The 19,739-nt window shown below is 39.2% G+C and overlaps 2 protein-coding genes across 6 annotated transcripts; both read left to right on the forward strand.

Moving 5' to 3' along the window:
• Positions 1 to 2,124: 2,124 nt before the first annotated feature.
• On the forward strand, positions 2,125 to 7,633 carry nek2 (NIMA-related kinase 2). Of its 4 annotated transcripts, none has more exons than XM_079584667.1 (10): positions 2,125 to 2,401; positions 2,488 to 2,612; positions 2,953 to 3,170; positions 3,257 to 3,497; positions 4,201 to 4,283; positions 4,422 to 4,548; positions 5,388 to 5,610; positions 6,542 to 6,596; positions 6,748 to 6,824; positions 7,008 to 7,633. In XM_079584667.1, exons 2-10 carry the CDS (start codon positions 2,517 to 2,519, stop codon positions 7,217 to 7,219), a joined length of 1,332 nt encoding a protein of 443 aa, XP_079440793.1. In that variant the 5' UTR covers positions 2,125 to 2,401; positions 2,488 to 2,516; the 3' UTR covers positions 7,220 to 7,633. The 4 variants fall into 4 exon arrangements, 3 of the variants coding, with proteins under 3 accessions (XP_079440793.1, XP_079440795.1, XP_079440794.1); XR_013794449.1 differs by having other exon boundaries at positions 2,238 to 2,401; positions 6,462 to 6,596; positions 7,008 to 7,494; XM_079584669.1 differs by having other exon boundaries at positions 2,238 to 2,387; positions 7,008 to 7,496.
• A 345-nt stretch (positions 7,634 to 7,978) lies between these two features.
• slc30a1a (solute carrier family 30 member 1a) lies at positions 7,979 to 16,952 on the forward strand. 2 transcript variants are annotated; one of them, XM_079639124.1, is made up of 2 exons: positions 7,979 to 8,847; positions 14,586 to 16,952. In XM_079639124.1, exons 1-2 carry the CDS (start codon positions 8,244 to 8,246, stop codon positions 15,479 to 15,481), a joined length of 1,500 nt encoding a protein of 499 aa, XP_079495250.1. In that variant the 5' UTR covers positions 7,979 to 8,243; the 3' UTR covers positions 15,482 to 16,952. The 2 variants fall into 2 exon arrangements, with proteins under 2 accessions (XP_079495250.1, XP_079495249.1); XM_079639123.1 differs by having other exon boundaries at positions 8,008 to 8,856.
• Positions 16,953 to 19,739: the final 2,787 nt, after the last annotated feature.

Here is a 19,739-nt window from a genome sequence, read left to right on the forward strand (position 1 = left end):
AGGAATTATAACAAATGTTGCCTGTGTGTATTGCACTGTGTTCAGAAGAGCAGACAGGTTTTTGCCCTTTTTGTGAATAGGATACACATCGGTTCAATTATGTTAGTACTGCAAAGCACAAATCCCATCGATCCGTTGTGAAGTATTGTCTAGCATTAATATTATCATGAAGCTAGTTCACCCGACACATCAACTATACAGTCGATTAAAATAGTATATCAGTCACAATCTGTTGAATTGTATTCAGTCATTTATTTATTTTAAAATCTTCACAATCTTTGAGCTAGGTTGGCTTGGATTTCATACATTTTTGCTTATTTAATGGGTAGGCTATTGCTAGAAAATACCGGTAAGGGTTTTGTATTTTCCGATTTTTCTCAGTTTGGTAACAAGGTTATAAAAAACCTCGTTTAAAAAAAAATGAACACTCAGTAAAATAAGATAAAACATTTTAATTTTACATCCCGGGGTAGAAAAATATAATTTTAGTTACAATTATGACCAAGAATGTTTTACCGTATTCATTAAACGTACCAGATGCTTTGGTTACTTATGTTCACAATCATATCTTATATATATATATATATAATAAATATGGTCAATTTTTATTGAAAACATTTTTAACTGCAAACTTGAAATCTCACAAAGGTATTAACAATAATGAATGAAAGTTAAAGGCTAATGGTGAGAGGTGTCTAATTTCTAATAGGGTAAAGTTGTTGTCCTTTCATCCCTGCTGGAAATGGTTTTCTTGAAATAAATGGTTGTTTACACTAGAGCTGTACCGATACATTTGGAAGTGTCCACCAAAACTGACTACTACCGAGATTTTATGTGTGCCAATAACAGATCTGTCTCTTCGTGTGCTGTACCTTAAATTCTGGGATGATTCTGTGTGGATGCCTGGTTAAATAGCTCAACATATAACACGTAAAAAATGAATAAGGAAATGATAGTTAATTTCTAAAGTAACGGATAGAGTTTGAAGGGTCATGTTATGGCGCCAAAAGGGAGTTTCCGGATGAGACGTTCATACTGTCATTTGAAGCGCACAGATGCACATATCCATTCACCTGACCTGAGACTCATAATTTGTATTAATAGCTTTAAAAATAGATCTATTCAAATGAACTGAAGTTGTCTTCTCTCTGTCTCGCTGGCTATAAAATAATCAATCATCATCCAGTCCGTGAACTTTTGGGCTGAAACGGGGCTTTAGCCTTTATGTGAACTTTGGTCCTCCTGCCACACCCACCGAGCAGCGCGATGAACACACACACACACTGCTGCCACCAGGCGGAGGAACGGTCAGTGTGCAGCAGGTCCAGTCAGTGGCGGGCGCAGAGGTCCAGTGGCGGGCGCAGACTAGAGGACAGACGCGCTCCTCAGAAGCAACGTTAGCCTTTTCTTTTTAAAAATCAAGCAAGTAATGTACTAACTTGAACCTGGTTGAATAAAAAAATGAAAATCATACGCGTCAAAAGATGGGGGAAGAGCGGGGCACAACCTAACGCGGGGAACCTATTATTATGTTTTGTATGGTTGTGTTTTCCGGTGTGTTCATTGTCAAAACAAATACAAAAAGTATTTTATTTTGTAATTATCAAAAAAAAATCCACTGTTTTTTTGTTTTGGTTTTTTTGCATGTATTTTTAATTTCATCTCATAATTATGACTTTACCATCATAATTTTTACTTTTAATGTCAATTTCATTTTTTTTTTATCTCAAAAGTACTCATAACTGTCATCATTTTGACTTTCTCATAATTGACTTGGTTGGTATGTCAAAAAAATTATCATAATCTTTGACTTTTTATATTATAATTATAACTTAGTATGTCATAAGTTGCATCCTTGTGTGAATACTCGTACGTCATAATTTGACTTATAATTTCGACTTTTTATCTCATAATTATAGTATGTCATAAATTGTTTCCTTACTGTGAATAATTACTTTTTATGCCGTTTAAGATTTACCAAAGAATGATTTTATCTCTATTATTTGGCGTAAATGGGCTTCTATACATCACAGTTGCGTTTTAAAAATTGTAAATTCTGTTCAGTGTCTTGACTGTCTTCAGTCTGTCCTGGTTATAAGTAGTCTGTCCTCTACGTTATAAGCCGCACTGTGCCTCAAGAAATATCCTCCCGCTGTTCCCGGGCGTTCTCGCGGTTCTTCAGCACTTGGCAACGTGCACGCTGTGTCCTTATACGGACCAATGAGATCACCGCCAGTGATCAAGTCCAGCCAATCAGAATCCAGAGTTTGTGCGCACGTTTGAAAATCAGCTTGAGTGTTTCTCGTCTGTTTGTTTCTCAACACAAACAAGAGACGATAACGTTTCTTAAAACTAAATCATACGCAAATTTATACAAGACACCAGCAGTGAGTTAATTACAGTAAGTGAACGGTTTGAATGAATCCTGATCTGTTTGTTTGTACATTTAGCACCTAAATAACCGAGCTCTGCTGTGTTTGTCTGAAGTTTGGACCTGCTGCGGCTGTTGTGTTGTGATGCCGTCCAAAACCGAAGACTATGAGGTGATGCTCACCATAGGATGTGGATCTTATGGGAACTGCCAGAAAGTCAAGAGGAAATCAGATGGAAAGGTGAATAAAGTAAAGACCGAACTGTATCGCATGAGCAGCCTGGTGTTTTTGTAGTGTGCTTTTGAGACGTGTATAATTTAGGAGCCTAACTTAAATCAAAATCATAAAATCAAGTAACGTTAGCGTTAGAACCCAAAAAGGTTTGGGTTATTTAAGCAAAACTTAATGTATGAATGCCCTTATCTTGGATGACTAAATTATATCAGTTCATATTAGTTAGAAGTGTAAAATCATTTGTTTTGCTATTATTGCTGTGTTTGTATTATTATTGCTATTGTATGCTATTGTCTCTTCCAGCTAACGTTAGTTAATTTCAGACTTTGTTACCTGATCTCATTAGGTTCTCGTTTGGAAGGTGCTGGACTACGGCACCATGGCCGAGGCAGAGAAACAGATGCTGGTGTCAGAGGTCAATTTGCTCCGTGAGCTGAAGCACCCAAATATCGTCCGATACTACGACAGGATTATCGACCGGACGAACACAACGTTATATATAGTGATGGAGCACTGTGAGGGTGGAGATCTCGCCAGCCTCATCAACAGATGCATCAAAGAGAGGTACAATCAAACTATGGTTAATAATTTGCTGATTTGCTGTGTCACAGCAATGTTTTTTATTTTTTTATTTGACACTTTCTCTACAGACGATACCTGGAAGAAGAATTCATCCTGCGTGTGATGGCACAGTTGTCCCTGGCGTTAAAAGAGTGCCATAGTCGAAGTAACGGCAGCAGTACGGTTCTGCACCGTGACCTGAAACCTGCAAACATCTTCCTGGATGTCAAACAGAATGTAAAGCTTGGCGATTTTGGTTTAGCTCGGATACTGAACCACGATACAAGTTTTGCTAAAACATTTGTTGGAACTCCATATTACATGTCGCCAGTAAGTGTTCTTAACCTCAAGGGATATTCTTGTACGAGTGGATTTTTCCGTGGTACATTTATTAGTTAAGCATTTAAATCTGTTAGAGAGAAAGTCTAATGAAAATATAAGTCACCTTTATAATAAACGGGGAAATCAAATGAGAAATTCCAATTCTGATGAAAAGTAACTTAGGTTCAAATAATTAATTGCAAAGAAATGACAGGTAACGCATTGAATTAAATGTGAAATTTCAAAGTAGAATGCTGTAGTATTTTCTTGTAAAGAGTATGCCAATAATCTTTATTTTAACTTCGAAAGATCTGTTTTTTTACAGAGCATGACTTTCTTCTGTGGAACATAGTAGATATGTTGAAGATTGTTGGTAATTGATTTCCATGGTATAGATGGGAAATATCTCACCATGTCTGTCATGTTCTGAGAAGAAACTAATTCATAAAGGCGAGTAAATGATAACCGTTTTCATTTTTGGATGAATTATCCCTTTAAGTGCATATTTACTAGCAGATGTTGTTATATACACACCAATGGCATGTTGTGCTTTTGGAACCAATCCTGGATTGAGCCCCACTTTTCCAAACAAGTTCTCCTAAAGTTTCTGTTGGTGAATGTTCATGTCTTGGCATGTAATTATTTGTTCCACATAATATTTCTTTGTCATGGCTGTTCCTGTTTTATTAATATTTTCCTCTTGCATTCACAGGAACAAATTAATCGCATGTCCTATAACGAAAAATCAGACATATGGTCTTTAGGATGTTTACTCTATGAACTATGTGCTTTATCGTAAGTATACATCATGTGTTGTTGTCCCTCTCGTATTTTTACTGATTACACTGTACTCCGTTATCTTCAGGCTGATGGTGTGTTTATACGCAGTTGTGAATCTTGAAACTTTTTGTCATATTCTTTCTTTTTTTGAAGTCCCCCATTTACAGCATACAACCAAACAGAGCTGGCTGGAAAAATCAGAGAAGGGAAGTTTAGAAGAATCCCTTACCGATACTCAGAGGATCTAAACACGCTCCTTTCAAAAATGCTGAACTTGAAGGTAAACTCATTTTTGTCTGGAAGACTGTAATTTTATTTTTTTTCTCAGTATAACTTGTCAGATCAAGTCTAAGGTAAAATTGTATTCCAAGGATTATTGTTAACTGACTGAATAATTACTGAAATGTGATTGGCTGAAATAAGTTGTTTTGCAACTATTGGTCAGTTGGGTGACTGGGTAATAATAATGAAGGAATTGAACTAATAGCACAGCAGTTCTGAAAACAATTTCAATGCGTTTAAAGCTGCAGTACGCGATTTCTGAGAAACATGTTGATATTTGAAATCGACACCAAATAAAAACACCACTCCCTTCATTGCCCCGCCCCCAAAATAACAAACATGCTATGCAACACAGGCAACGACTAACAGCTGGAGCATTACACAAGTATGGTTGAATTAGCTGGGGTTCTTCTTGGTTCTGTAGCAACTCACGTATGGAGCAGAAACAATGCAGCCTCAACCCTTTCTCCAATAAATCTAAATATGTATAGCACACAGAACAGACATAAAATATTTACAAAGTATTTAAAATCTGTTCACACAGAATGAGTTTCTGCATTCCACTGTGCTGCTTTTGATTTGTTTTTCTATGTCAAATTGTGCTAGAAAGACGTTTTTGGCCATTCCACTCACATCTAAAGTTAAAAGACATTCAACTTTGAAAAAAACATGCCTCTTGACCTTTTGTTTGTTTTTTATCTTGTTTCTATACCCAAAAACGCATTGTGTGGATGGCCTTGAATTATTGTTAGAATTTTAAAAATCTTAAAAAAATGTTTCCATGTCTATTGCCCTGTGTGCTGTTTGGCACATTCTGATTTAGCTGTTCCCTGTTAGGACTATCTGAGGCCCTCGGTGGAGTCCATTCTGCAGAACGGCTTGATCTCAGGCTATGTAGCCCAGGAGCAGAGGAAACTTCAGGAGAAGCAGCGGCGCAGGTCAGTGGACGTAGAGCAGCCCAAACACCCGGAGCCGTCGCTTCAGGCAGAGCTGCGGCTCAAGGAGCAGATCCTACGCGAGAGAGAGCAGGCCATCAAAGAGCGGGAGCAGCGACTAGAGCGTGAGTCCACTCTGGGTTTCTTTTGGCCTCTTTACACCTGAAACTAACATCTTTCTCAGGTAATCCAATCACAGTTGGTCAGGTGTAAATGGGCTTTCTAGTTAAATTATGGTCATTGGTAGGGCGTTTCCCATGTGACAACAAACCCAAACAGTTTGTTACTTTGTTAAAGGGATAGTTCCCTTAAAAAATAAAATTGTCGTTATTTATTCACTCATGTTGTTCCAAACCCATAAAACTTTTGTTAATCTTCAAAACCGAAATTAATATATTTGTGGCAAAATGGTAAATTGAAGCCGTTTACTCTTGTCTATTGTGTATGTGGACAACCTCCTGGATACAGGTCACATGTTAATGTCAAGTGTAAACGCAGCCAAGGTCTTCAGGATTACTAGAAACTTTTGAAGAAGGCATGTTGGAGCTTGTAGTTTGACGCGTGTTATAAATGGATCGTGTCTATTCAGAAGACTAGGATTAAACCGCTGGATTCATGTGGATTCCTTTTACAATCTTTATGAAATTAAGCATCAAATGCTGCTTTTCCACCGTTGGACCAAACCATTGTCTTTGCTTAACCGTTCCGTTCTGTGCCGATCCAGGCCATGCAGTAAGGATATGGGTTCATTTTCCACTGTAGGGCTGATAACTGAGCTCTTTGGGATGTTATACAAACTATTGGTAATACACGTTGGCTAGAAACCAAGAACGGTTTGTAATTTTGCCGTGCCATACCAGGCTCAAGTGGAAACATAACTGGAACCGTTCGGCCCGACGGTGGAAAAGCAGCTATAGTTTTGGTTATATGGACTTTCAATGAGAAATTAGTAACTGATGACAGAATTTCCCTTTAGGTAACTCATTATATAACACTACCGGGCAAGACCTTTCACTCAGTGAGCTTTTGGTGTCTGACCTTTCACTTTTTTGGCAGAAAGGGAACAGGAGCTGTGTGTTCGAGAACAACAATCAAATGAAAAGATGGCCAGGTAAATAATATTGCTGTCTTTGCTGAACTGGTCATGTGAATGCATTAAATATTAGCAGCAAACATTAGTAGTGGGCTGCATAACTAGCTATAGCCATTGAACACTTGTTCACGTATGCTGATATTATGTCATTGTAATTCGTCTCTAACAGAGCAGAGAGCTTGTTGAAGGCTTATAATATGATCCGCCAGCAGAGGGCGTTGTCTCTACTCAGTGCCAGTGACACAGGTAGAAAACCATTGTGTAAAATCATTTAATGCTTTATAGTCAAGTGAACATGTTATTTTTTTCTTATTTCAATGCTTTGTTAATGCATTTGTGTGTTTTTTATTATATTACGTGTGTGTATATATATATATATATATATATTATTATTATTATTATATATATATATATATTTTTTTTTTACAGAGAATGAAGAGAACGTCTCTCCGGGAAAGAAGAGGGTTCACTTTGCAGGAGATGGCAAGGAGAACGGCAGACCTGAGAGCAGGCTGATCACTAAACCTAATGAACATTGTCTTGTAAAGAGACACCAATGGGCAAACATGCGCATCCAGGCTCTTGGTGAAGAGGAAAAGATGTACCCATCAAAGCCCAAAGAAATGCTGGGTATCCGCTAGAATTTACTACTAAAAGTGGTGCATTTGTGTGGTCAATCAAGTCAAGAGGATATTTTATTTTTATTTTTTAATTGTGTACATTAGGAAATAAGACTTCTGATTTTATTTATTTGCTGCAGCATTTGTACAGTACAGTGGACAACACTTCATTTAATGGGCATAACACTGGATTTTTTTATTAAATGATAATGTGTTGTATTCTTACTATTTTATAGATGTTACTGGTGTTTTTATTTGGAATGGCTGTTTCTTTAGAATAAAGAAGTGAAAATATTAGAAGTTTTGTTTTTATTCGTCAAAATGAGAATTCTGTTTTGGGTTTTAAAATGATGGCATGCCATACGGTAAGGGATATGCTGAATTTATTAGTGTATTTCTGCGCTTTTCCTGAAGAATTAAAGGGATAGTTCACCCAAAAATGAAAATTCTTTCATTTACTTACCATTATGTTGTTCCAACCATGTGTAAGTTTTTCTTATTTTGAAAACAAAATAAGATATTTTAAAGAATGTTGGGAATCAAACAGTTGACGGTACATTGATTTCCATAGTAGGAAAATAAATACCATGGAAGTCAACGGCTAACGTAAACTGTCTGATTACCAACATACTTCAAAATATCTTTATTTTGTGTGCTCACCAGAAGAAATAAACTACTCGTACGGTTTTGGAACAACTTGATGGTGAGTAAATAAAATAATTTAAATTTTGTTGGGTGAACTGTCCCTTTAAATTTTCATCGAGCCCATGCTCTCAGCCAGTAGCAGGCGAGTGTGGGCGTGGTCTGACGTTGAGCGTGTTCCGTGTGGAAAGTTCGCCGGTCCGGGTGCAAAGTTTCAGCCGTCTGCAGACGAGCAACAGAAGACGGGCAGTATAACCGAACCGAACCCCAGTCCCCAGCGCTCATTACACCCGGAAAAACGTCTGTCGGTTGGAACGAGTTCAGTTATGGGATATTAAATCCAAAGAGGACCGTGTTCGTTTAAAGCTTTGTTTTGTGCTCTGCTCTCGGTGTAACGTTAATCATGGCCTGCGCGCCGAACCGGCTCCGCCTGCTGTGCATGCTGTTGCTCACCTTCGGCTTCTTCATCGTGGAGGTGGTGGTGAGCCGGATCACGTCCTCTCTAGCGATGCTGTCGGACTCCTTCCATATGCTGTCGGACGTGATCGCGCTGGTCGTGGCGCTGGTAGCGGTGCGCTTCGCTGAGCAGACCCAGTCCACCAACAAGAACACGTTCGGCTGGATCCGGGCCGAGGTGATGGGCGCGCTGGTCAACGCCGTGTTCCTCACCGCGTTGTGCTTCACCATCATCCTGGAGGCCATCGAGCGCTTCACGGAGCCCCATGAGATCGATAGACCCGATGTGGTGATCGGGGTAGGGGCTGCGGGGCTGCTGGTCAACCTGCTCGGGCTCTGTCTCTTTCACGGCCACGCCGGAGGCGGCGGACACGGTCATTCGCATGGGGGACACGGACACAGCCACGGGGGACACAAAAAACACAAGAACGGGAAGGTCCGTCGATGTGAGACGCTGGAGGACAGTCGGTCCACGGGGGAGGAGACCAATAATCTGGTCGGGAATCACAACAACAGCCCGAATGGCGTTAATCCGGAGCGGAGGATGGCTGGTAAATATGGTTTGTTCTCATTGAAACTGCTTCATAGTTAGATATTTAGTGTTCTGGATAGCTGCTACCCTTTATACAAAACAAACGGTCAAGTATGTCCTTAAAATTGTGCAAAACTTTCTTGTTAGGGCTTTTGTTTCTCATTGGGCATGTTTGTTAGCCTATAACCATTAGCAACAAAACCAATATGTTAAATTGATTGATAGCTCACCCCAAAACGGAAATTGTCATTATTTACTCGCCCTCATGTCCTTACAAACTTGTTTGTATTTTTTCTCTGGAGCTTAGAAGAGGATGTGATGAGAATTTATCACCGAATTTAAATTTGTGCGTATTAGTATCATTAAATTGGATCATATCAGGTCAGCAGCAAATGTCAGTCAATAAATGGGAAAACTAAGGCCTAGTCCACCACACGTAACTTGGCGTTTTTCCTCCGTTTAAAAAATATTTGACTAAAAAAAAACACGCTATGAAGCGCTGTCAAGAGCATGCCAAACCAACAGGTGGCGATATAACCCTAACCGTAAAGCCATATTGGCCAATCAGAAGCCTGGAAAAAGGTTATTACTGGTTCTGATTCTGACATCACAAGCCAAAATCTCTTGTTTCACAGTGTACCCGACAACACTGCAACCGGAGTTTCTAAAAAATCTTCACCCTGGCAGGAGTTTTCAAAAAAGTTCGGTTTCAGTGACCAGCTACTGCGTTTGCGTGTGGACGAATGGCCAAACCGCATAGAAAAAGCTGCGGTTTTGAAAATACCTGTGTTCATGTGGACAGGGCCTAAGTAGATTGCATTACTTATTTGAAAAAATAACTAAGATATGTTGTTGTAAATTTAAAAGTAATGTAGTAAAAGTAACTTGTTACTTGAAAAAAGTAATTGATTTTACGTAACTTGCGTTGCTTGTAATGCATTGCCCCCAACATTCAAAACGATAAACTGGAATTACGACTGTGGATATACAAACATGAAACCTTAAGCAGCATCAGCTACCGGTTTCACAATTTTCTCACTCTCCAACAGACAAATTTGTTTCTTCAAATACGTCTGATAAGTTGCATTGTTAGTCCTCTGTCTTCCTCTTGTAGAAGAAAGCAAGATTTGGAGGCAAAAAATAAGGAGACATAATCAGAAAAAAAAATGTCACTTCTGTTTTCCTTGTACACTGGTTCGTTACACTAAACAGCCTATCAGAGTGATTTCTCTCACCAATGCCAATTCAACACGCTCAATCGGCCGAAAATCCGCAGACGGGGTCCGAGTCCGATAAACTGCAGAACACCGCAAAAACATGGGAAGACAAACACTCAGGGACAGCCCTCCATTGTCTTGGTGACCTTACAAGGGTTTTTTTTTTTCTGTTGCTTGACTGTTTGTCACTCTCTTTTTATTTTATTTTTTGTGGGCAACAATCAATCTTGGGCTTTTGTATAATTAGGTTAAATGTCTTGTTTCCATGGATTCACAACAATGGGATGGTATGTCAGCTCACTCCACCAAAGATCATGTGCTTTCTGTGCTTTTATCTGTTTTTATCAGATAAGCAGAACTGTAACCTGATTCCCGCAAGAAAAACAAATAATTTCAAAGTTGAAACAAGTCACTTTGCTTATTTGGAGGAATGTCAACCAAGGCCATGTCTGCTTGCTTATTTAAGACAGCCCAGATGAGAGATGAACAGATGGGTTACATCTCCCACAGGACTCGGTGAATCATCAGCTCACTGCAAATCTGTTATATTAATGAACAGAAGGTCCTGAACTAAAGCCTCCTGGAGTGCCCACAGCACTGCACATTTTGGACGTGTCCCTAGTCAAACACACCTGATTCAACTCATCGACTTGTTAGTAAAGACTTCAAGACCTTAAATGTGTTCGATAAGAGGCATGCAAAATGTGCAGTGAATGTGGTGGTAGTACAGGTCCAGGGTTGGGAACCACTGCCTAACGGCCCCGATATACAGTAGTCAACATATGAAGTGGGTCAAAACCTTTCATCAAAGTTATACATGAATTTTGAACAATACCCGTTCTTGTCTTAGGGCAACTTTGATTCACTTTTTTGATCCACTACAAATGTTGACTACTGTATTCCAAGCGAAATCGAAGAACGAACTGGTGTGATATAATATCGAACAAAATCAGGCCACAACGAAGCTCATTTTGATTTCATTTCAGGAGTTCGAAACAGCTTGCCAAAGCAAACTTCCCGTAAAAGTTAGCTTCGGATGGTAAACGCCTTACGGGATTAAACAAAACATTATTGTGCATTGGTGTGGATGCTAATAGTTATCTTTACAGTTTTCCTTCTAGAATGAGCCTTTACTTTCTGCGGTGGAACACTACTTTTTGTCCTTATAATGAAAGCGTGATTACAGAACACATTAAGTGGGAAGGGAAACTACAGTTGCTCAACTCCACCCACATACTCCAGACCAGTTTTTTAATCTGTGCTGATATTGAGTAAAATGTGATATGTGACCCTGGATCACAAAACCAGTCATAAGTCGCACAGGTATATTTGGGGCAATAGCCAACAATACATTGTATGGGTCAAAATTATCGATTTTTCTTTTATGCCAAAAATCATTATGATATTATTTTTATTTTATTTATTTATATTTTTAAAACAGGAAAAGATTAAGGACAATCGGGCCTGGCTCAGTATAAAACTGATTTTCAGCAGGTTCCTGCTCTGGAGAACATAAAACCACATACACAACAAAGCTCACACACTAGACAGCTAAAGACAACAACAGACACACAAAACCAAGATATTGGGCAACAGGAGGGGCTATAGAGCCATCTCAATGGTCACAGATATACCTGTCCATTAAATGGCGAGCAAATTTTATTTTAAATAGTCTTCTTGATGTGACAGTCCTGATGTGCTGTGGGATCTCATTCCAGGTTTTAGTGAGCACATGAAAAAAAGATCTCTGTCCATAACAGTTTCTAAAAGCCGGTAAAGGCAAAAGTCCATTTGTAAAAGATCTCGTAGTGCGCTCAGACCTTGAGCTAAGTTTCGGAACCAATTCGGTTAGAGCAGTTAGAGTGTGTCCATTTGAGATTTGATGAAACAGGTTTATCCCATGGCTTATTTTATAGTTCTGAAATGTCAAGGCGTTACACAAAGATAGTGCAGTACAGTGGTGAGTCCAGCCTGGAAGCCTGACATGGATCTTATGAGCTCTATTATAAAGTCTTATTACTGGTTCAATAATCTCATTTGTTGTTAGTGACCAAACAGGTAAACAATACGACAAAGTGGACAGAATGATGGCATGAAGATAGGTTTTTGAAACAGAAAGCAACAAATATGGTCTAATTTAGCTATAAACATATAACTTTTGATTTAACTTTCTGGTTAGGGTTTGAACATGTTCTTGATAAGAAAGATGTGAGTCAAGATAGACTCCCAAATACTTATATGCTGATACAATTAAAAGCGTTTGATTAGAAAAAGTGATAGGATTGGATATGGATAGTTGTCTCCTAGATGAATAAAAATACATGCATTGTGTTTTCTTGACATTAAGTGTTAAAGTAACACTAAGTAGCTTTTCAACCTTTATAATATATTTCCAAGACCCTTGTGATGGTACATCGACTTAAAATAAGTTAAATGACACGTCTGCCATAGCCTGACGGGGTCTGTATCGCTTTTACTGGCACTATGTAACTTCGGGTTTCGGGTCGGAACCCGTGCACAAAAAGAACTACAAAATTCGAGTGCTTTACGGCATACGTCACTCCCCCCCACCACTTCCTCAAATTCGGACGCGTTTGTAAGCGTAAATCATGCATCATACTCTACCTTGTCTGTGGCCATTGTTGATTCCAAAGCCGGTGCTGGAGATCAACAGCGTGCGTGCGTGTGCGTGTGCGACAGCCAGGCTGCGGTTACGACAGCGCTAATTGACAATTCAGCTTCCAACCAGTAGGGCGACCGCAGAGGAAATGTTACTTGGTGTTACTTTAAATGATTATCTTGCAACCAGATCTGTAAATGCTGCAGATCCGTGTTAAGTTTGTAATTGATTGTGTCGATATTAGAACCAGAAAGAAAAATAACAGTGTCATCAGCATATAGCAAAGAACTAGAAAAATTAAAAACACAAGGAAGATCATTAATATAGCCTACATAAGGAAAAGTAAAGGACCTAAAATACTGCCCTGTGGAACTCCCATAGAACACACTCGTGGCTGTGATGTTACTGTGCCGATTCTTACAGTCTGAGATCTGTCACTTAAATATGATGTAAACATATCTATTGTGGAAGATGACAAATGAAAAGAAAGAAGATCCAAGAAGATATTAAGTAAAGAAGATCATGTTCCATGAGGATATTTAGTAAATTTCCTTTTTATTTTTATGACTGAATGCAGCACAATCACCAACATAAATGGACAACTTTAAAGGAGATAGATTTTATTAATATTTCGATTTTTTTGCACCCTTAGATTCCAGATTTTCAGATAGTTGTATCTCTGACAAACTTTGGCATATCCTAACAAACCATACATCAATGGAAAGCTTATTTATTCAGCTTTCCTATGATGTATAAATCTCAATTTAAAAAAAATTGTCCCATGTGACTGGTTTTGTGGTCCAGGGTCACATATTGCTTGAAGGGATAGTTCATCCAGAAATTGAGGTTATGCCATCAGTTACTCACCTATATAATTTAAGTGTGTACAGTTTATTTTCTTCCATGGAACACAAAATAACGTTTTTACCAATTTAATTAATGTCGATGGGGTCCAATTCACTGCTCCAGCTACACATTCAGTTTTTAATTTCTCTGCTTGTTCCATGCTTATTGGTTAGAGAAACTCTTTGAGTGAGAGAAAATGCACTTTCAAAAAAAAAAAGCTCCTTGCTCCAGGAAAAAAACCTCCCGTAACTCCACACTGCATTCCACTTCCACCCCACACTGCTCCAACACTGTTGTCTGGAATGCTGTGAACACAAACGAACAGAGTAGTGTAAACAGTGATACGTTCCAGTGCTTTTATACTTTATTTCAGCATGCTGTTAGGCCAATAAAATTAGAGGCAGTGAATGAATGAATGAGTCATTTATATAGCGCTTTTCATATGTACTACTGTACACCCAAAGCGCTTTACAGTCATGTCGGGGTCTCTCCTCAACCACCACCAGTGTGCACTTGGATGATGCGACGGCAGCCACAGTACAACGGCACCAGTGCGCTCCCCACACACCAGCTATAGGTGGAGAGTGATAGAGTCAGTTCAGTGACATGGGGATTATTAGGAGGCCATGATTGGTGAGGGCCATTGGAGGGAATGTGGCCAGGACACCGGGGGATTTTTAATGACCACAGAGAGTCAGGACCTCGGTTTTACGTCTCATCCGAAGGACGGTGCTGGCCTCACTAACACCTCTACCAGCAGCAACTTGGATTTCTCAAGAGGTCTCCCATCCAGGTACTAACCAGGCTCAACCCTGCTTAGCTTCAGTGGGCCACCAGTCTTGGGCTACAGGGTGATATGGCTGCTGGTTGTGCCGGGGGCTCGCCTCTGCACGTTGACATGCGTTGGTGTCAATGCCCACATTTTCCTCAATTATTCTGCAAAAGTTGGAATTGCAGGTTAATGAAGAAAAAAAAAACGTTACTCTTGTATTTTCAAACAAAGCCTATCAAACTCCTATTTTGTCCTATGTGCTGATTTCCTTGACACTTGCTTTTTTTCTTTCTCCTCCGTAGAGATGTGTCATAGCGACAACGTGGATTTGCAGATTAACGGCAGCGCTCCATATGAAGAGCTCGAGAATGGACACGACTCTGCATCCCAGCTCAACATGCGGGGAGTTTTCCTGCATGTCCTGGGAGACGCTCTTGGCTCGGTCATTGTGGTGATCAATGCCATCATCTTCATATTTGTATGGACGCCATGCAAGGAGGGCACTGTCTGCGAGAACCCTTGTGTGGGCCATTATTGTGCAGACCACTTGCGCAACATTAGCAGTGCAGGAACTAACGAAACGGTGTTCAACGCGGGACCCTGCTGGGTGCTCTACCTCGACCCCACGCTCTGCATCATTATGGTCTGTATCCTTCTCTACACCACGTACCCATTGCTGAAGGAGTCTGCACTCATCCTGCTACAGACCGTCCCCAAGCAAATCGACATGCATCAGCTTAACTCTCGCCTGCGGGACCTGGACGGCGTGTTGGCGGTGCACGAGCTGCACATCTGGCAGCTGGCGGGTAGTCGCATCATCGCCACCGCGCACATCAAATGCCAGGACCCCACATCCTACATGGACGTGGCCAAGCGGATCAAGGACTTTTTCCATAACGAGGGCATCCACGCCACGACCATTCAACCGGAATTCGTAACGATGAACTCCGAGTCTCGCGCGTCGCTCTGCGAGCTCTCCTGCAGAACACAGTGCGCCCCGAAGCTCTGCTGTGGCGCCATTGATCCCGCGAAACCTCCCGACGGAGCTTTAGAGCCGAAGAAACTGTGCGAATCCAAGACCCCAACAATACCTAGTGCTTCTGCCACATCTCTGGAGATCATCAGCGAGTCCGTGGAGGACACAAGCGGAGCGGAATCCGTTGTGATCATCACTAGGGAGGTGGAATCGTCGTTGTGAGCAAACGGCAGTTAGACGGAGAACATTCTGTTCTGTTAAGGGTACCAATGTGTTGTGGATCCGCTGACTGATACATACCATGCTGTGAGAAGAACTGAACCCAATGCACTCATTCATGACAACACACACACCACACAGCCCTATATCTCTGATACACCACACCAACAAACTGACTATATAAATAGGCTGGAGAGCAAGGCTGGCCTCCTCTGCATGTGTGTTTACCACATCGTCTGATTGGTGTGTCCGTGCCAAAGCTCGTGTCCGTACAGGACGTCAGACACTGGTGACCTTCCTGTGGAGGTAATGCAACAACATGGAACTTTACCGTTCGGCTGCTGGACCAAGTAGAAATGACTGGACCAGTTTTTTTTGTTTTGTTTTTTCTTACCCATCTGTTCTCTGTTTTATATTTCACTTTATATTGTTTTGTTTTCTTAGTCAACTTTTCAATTTTGTGAGAGATGTAATAATTTATGTATTTAAGTTATTGGTAATTAAGTATTTTCTTCTTCTTTTTTCAAAGAGCTTTTTGTAAGATTTAGATTTGGTGATATTAGAGGTAAAAAAAAAAGAAGAAAAGTTTTGCTTCTTTCAAACAAATGATCTATGCTTTAACCCAGAGTATTTTTAGATGTGATGTTTTTAAAAGATTGCTGTTGAATCTTTCACTCTATTTAGATGATCTGAAGATGTTTCCACTGTACTTCACCATGCCTATATTTCAAACTGCTGTGTAATAGCACTGAAACTAGTCAGTGTAGGAACTAGATTGTTTTGTTAATTTTATATATATATATACATATATATATATATATATATATATATATATACACACACACACACAAGCTGATGCCTTGTTTGTTGTGTTCTGTCAATCTAAACATGAGGTGGAAATGCTGTAGAAAAATAGTTTTTTGTTGAGGAACTACTAGAGGAGGACTGGTATTTTGTCCATGCTGTCATAAAACTGAAGGGAAGTTCTCCGATTTGTGGAAAGCACTCATTTGGCAACTGTGCATGACCAAATAAAATTGTGGTTATACAAAAAGCTTTGAGAAAGCAACATTGTAAACCAAAAGACCAAGGGGGTTGCTGTCTGAAATACAGAGGGAATAGGCACGTAGGTTTGGGTTAAACATATCATTTGGGATGCCGCACAATCTACTCCTTCATTGGGAGGGAAAAACAGAATATCAACACTTCACAACACTATTTAAATCTGCAATTTTTAGCATTTCGTAAAAAATATGCAATTTGTGAAAACACAAATGTATTAGTCTTTATTATTAGTTTAGTGACTTTCTATTAAGTCTGTAGAGGAAAGATGAGCTCACTATAAAAGTGCAGAGGAAGTGTTTGTATCATTGAGGATTTTAAAAGTACCATGCCAGTTGAATTATTTTTTTTTTTTTGATATATTGCTGTCAAATGTGTCGTGAATTAAACATGCTTGTTTGGTACGGTTCAATTCAAATGTATGTTGTGTTTATTTGATTTGAATAAATAATGAATAGAACAACAAGATACTAAAACATCTTACAGTGAATAGAACATTATAATTTAGACTAAGTGAACTTTAAAAGCTGTCCATGATGAAATGTGTAAATGTTAAAGAGCAGTGGGCCCAGTAATGATCCCTGGGGGATATCAGACTTGATTTCAATTTCAGCCTTAAATCCACCAAGAGATACAAAGTGACCGGAGTCAGAGATAAAAACGTATCTAATGCTGACCACATTTGGTAAACAGAATTTATGGTTCTCAGCTTAGAGCTCAGTTTAGTAGTGATGTAACCATGTTTTGTTTGCCTCCACAACACTGTGACTTTGTCACAATGTTCATAGCCTAGAGATATACCATACTGGAATGTGAGAATTTAGAAGTTAATAGGGTCCACTTATTATTTGAATAGGCTTATTTAAAAAAAAAATACAGTATTAAGTTCTACTAAAACTAAATGTTTCATTGACCCTTCCACATTAAAGAGTTAGTTCACCCATGACATTCTGTCATTAATAACTCACCCTCATGTCGTTCCCAATCTGTAAGACCTTCGTTCATCTTCGTAACACAATTTAAGTTTTTTTTTAAATGAAATCCGAGAGCTTTCTGCATAGACAGCAATGTCATAACCACTTTTAATTCCCAGAAAGGAAGTAAAGACATTAAAATAGTCCATGTTACTACCTTAATGTTATGAAGCGACAAGAATACTTTTTGTGTGCAAAAAAAGAACTATTTTATTTAACAATTTCTTCTCTCTCCTTGTCAGTCTCTGACGCTGTACACGTGAGCACTACGACACAGGAGTCGGCCAATACTGAGCCTGCGTTCTGACGTAGTACCCTTAAGTGCTGCACTGTGTGTTTACAATGTGAACATTGACTGAAACGGAAGTGGAGAAATTGTTAGAAGTTGTTTTTTTTTTTTTGCACACAAAAAGTATTCTTGTTGCTTCATAATGTTAAGGTTGAACCACTGTAGTCACATGGACTGTTTTAACGATGTCTTTACTTCCTTTCTGGGCCTTGAAAGTGGTTATGACGTTGCTGTCTATGGAGGGACAGAAAGCTCTTGGATTTCATCAAAAATATCTTCAGTTGTGTTCCGAAGATGAACCAAGGTCTTAGGGATTTGGAACGACATGAAGGTAAGTATTTAATGACAAAATATATATATTTTGGGGGGAACTACCCCTTTAAGTATATCAAGCAAAATTATTTTATTATAATTTAAAGTAAAATGAAATACAATTGCATATAACATTTGGCAATACAGAATGAATATGTTCTAACATCATCCTCTTGACCTTTCAACTCAATTGCTGTCAGACATACTATGACTCATTTACTCTGACACCAGTTGGTGAATGTATTTCAATATTAACAGACCTGGCTTGATTCTGTCATTGTTTCCTGTAACTGCTGACAACTCTAGCTCTTCTCCGAAAACATTGGCACCCCTTTAACCTTTATAGGATCTATTTACTAAATGGCCTGCACACGTTGGGCGGTTGGATGGTGTAAGATTGGCTAAACACTAATTGTTAGCCCATAGTGGCTATTTACCAAAAAATATTATATTACAAAAACAATTTCTATAAAGACGTCTGTGGTAACGTTTTGTCTCAGAACTGTTGACATTACTTTCCAGCTTCCACTTTCTCTACAAAAATGGTTTCGCTTCTACAATCGCGCTTCTGTGGGCCACTAACATATTTTGAACAATCTAATATCCTTGAAAAGCTTGTGAAATGGAAAGCTAAATAGTATTGCCTAATTTTGTAATAACTTTAAAGATAAACAGTTGATAAAGTCTAAGGTCTATGGTTGAACAGACCTTAACAAAGCGCTGTTTTGAGGAAATGTGACTGAAAGAGAAACCATTCAGCCTGTTATTGCAAAACCTTGAGTCCTGATAGAAACTAGCTATAGCTCAATTAAAAGAAACAGGAGAGGGAATGAGAAAGGTATTTCCATTGCATGAAAGCCACATGCAGCCTTGATCATTAATCCCACACAGCAGCACTCAAAGCCGTCACATGACTCTGCTGTCTAACCGAGGGGTTCAGCTAAAGCCTCCTTTTCATAATGACCCAGCACCTGAATCCCTGCCGAACGATTCATATACACCCCATAAAAGATCCTTGATTTCAATACAATAAACAATATTTTTGAGCATGTCGATGAGCACATTTACACGCACTCAAGTAGGCCTATCCCAATAATAAGAAGTATTTGGTCATATTCAGATTATAGCAATCATATAAATATTCCGATATCTAGAGAATGGAGTATATTTTTCTGAATAAAAGGTTCATCAGAATATAGACCTTTATAAGAAATATAAATTTAAATGAATTGTACAATTCTGTAGATCTGTGGCCTTGTTACAGCAGAAGGCGAGATCAGAGGAAAGTAATAATGTGGGAAGAGATTACACTTCACTGCCTGCTGCAAACCCCAGTCATCTGCAGACTTTGATCACACACCGAGGTCCATAAGTACAACATACTGTACTTTAGGTGATGTAACAAGCCATAACGTCAGATTTCAGATTTAATCATATATCAAATGCCATTCAAATTCCCAAACTGACTTTTTTTTTTTTTTTTAATGACCATATTTATTTTCTGAATGCATGAAACTGGTCAACCGCATTAAGATCTCCAACGCACAATTTTCACAATGCAATCGACAAGCGATGAATGGTTTTATACTGACGTAATTGTCATTACGTGTATGTGGCGGCTTTC

This window comes from Phoxinus phoxinus (genome assembly GCF_949152265.1).
Source record: "Phoxinus phoxinus genome assembly, chromosome: 16".
Classification (NCBI taxonomy): domain Eukaryota; kingdom Metazoa; phylum Chordata; class Actinopteri; order Cypriniformes; family Leuciscidae; genus Phoxinus; species Phoxinus phoxinus.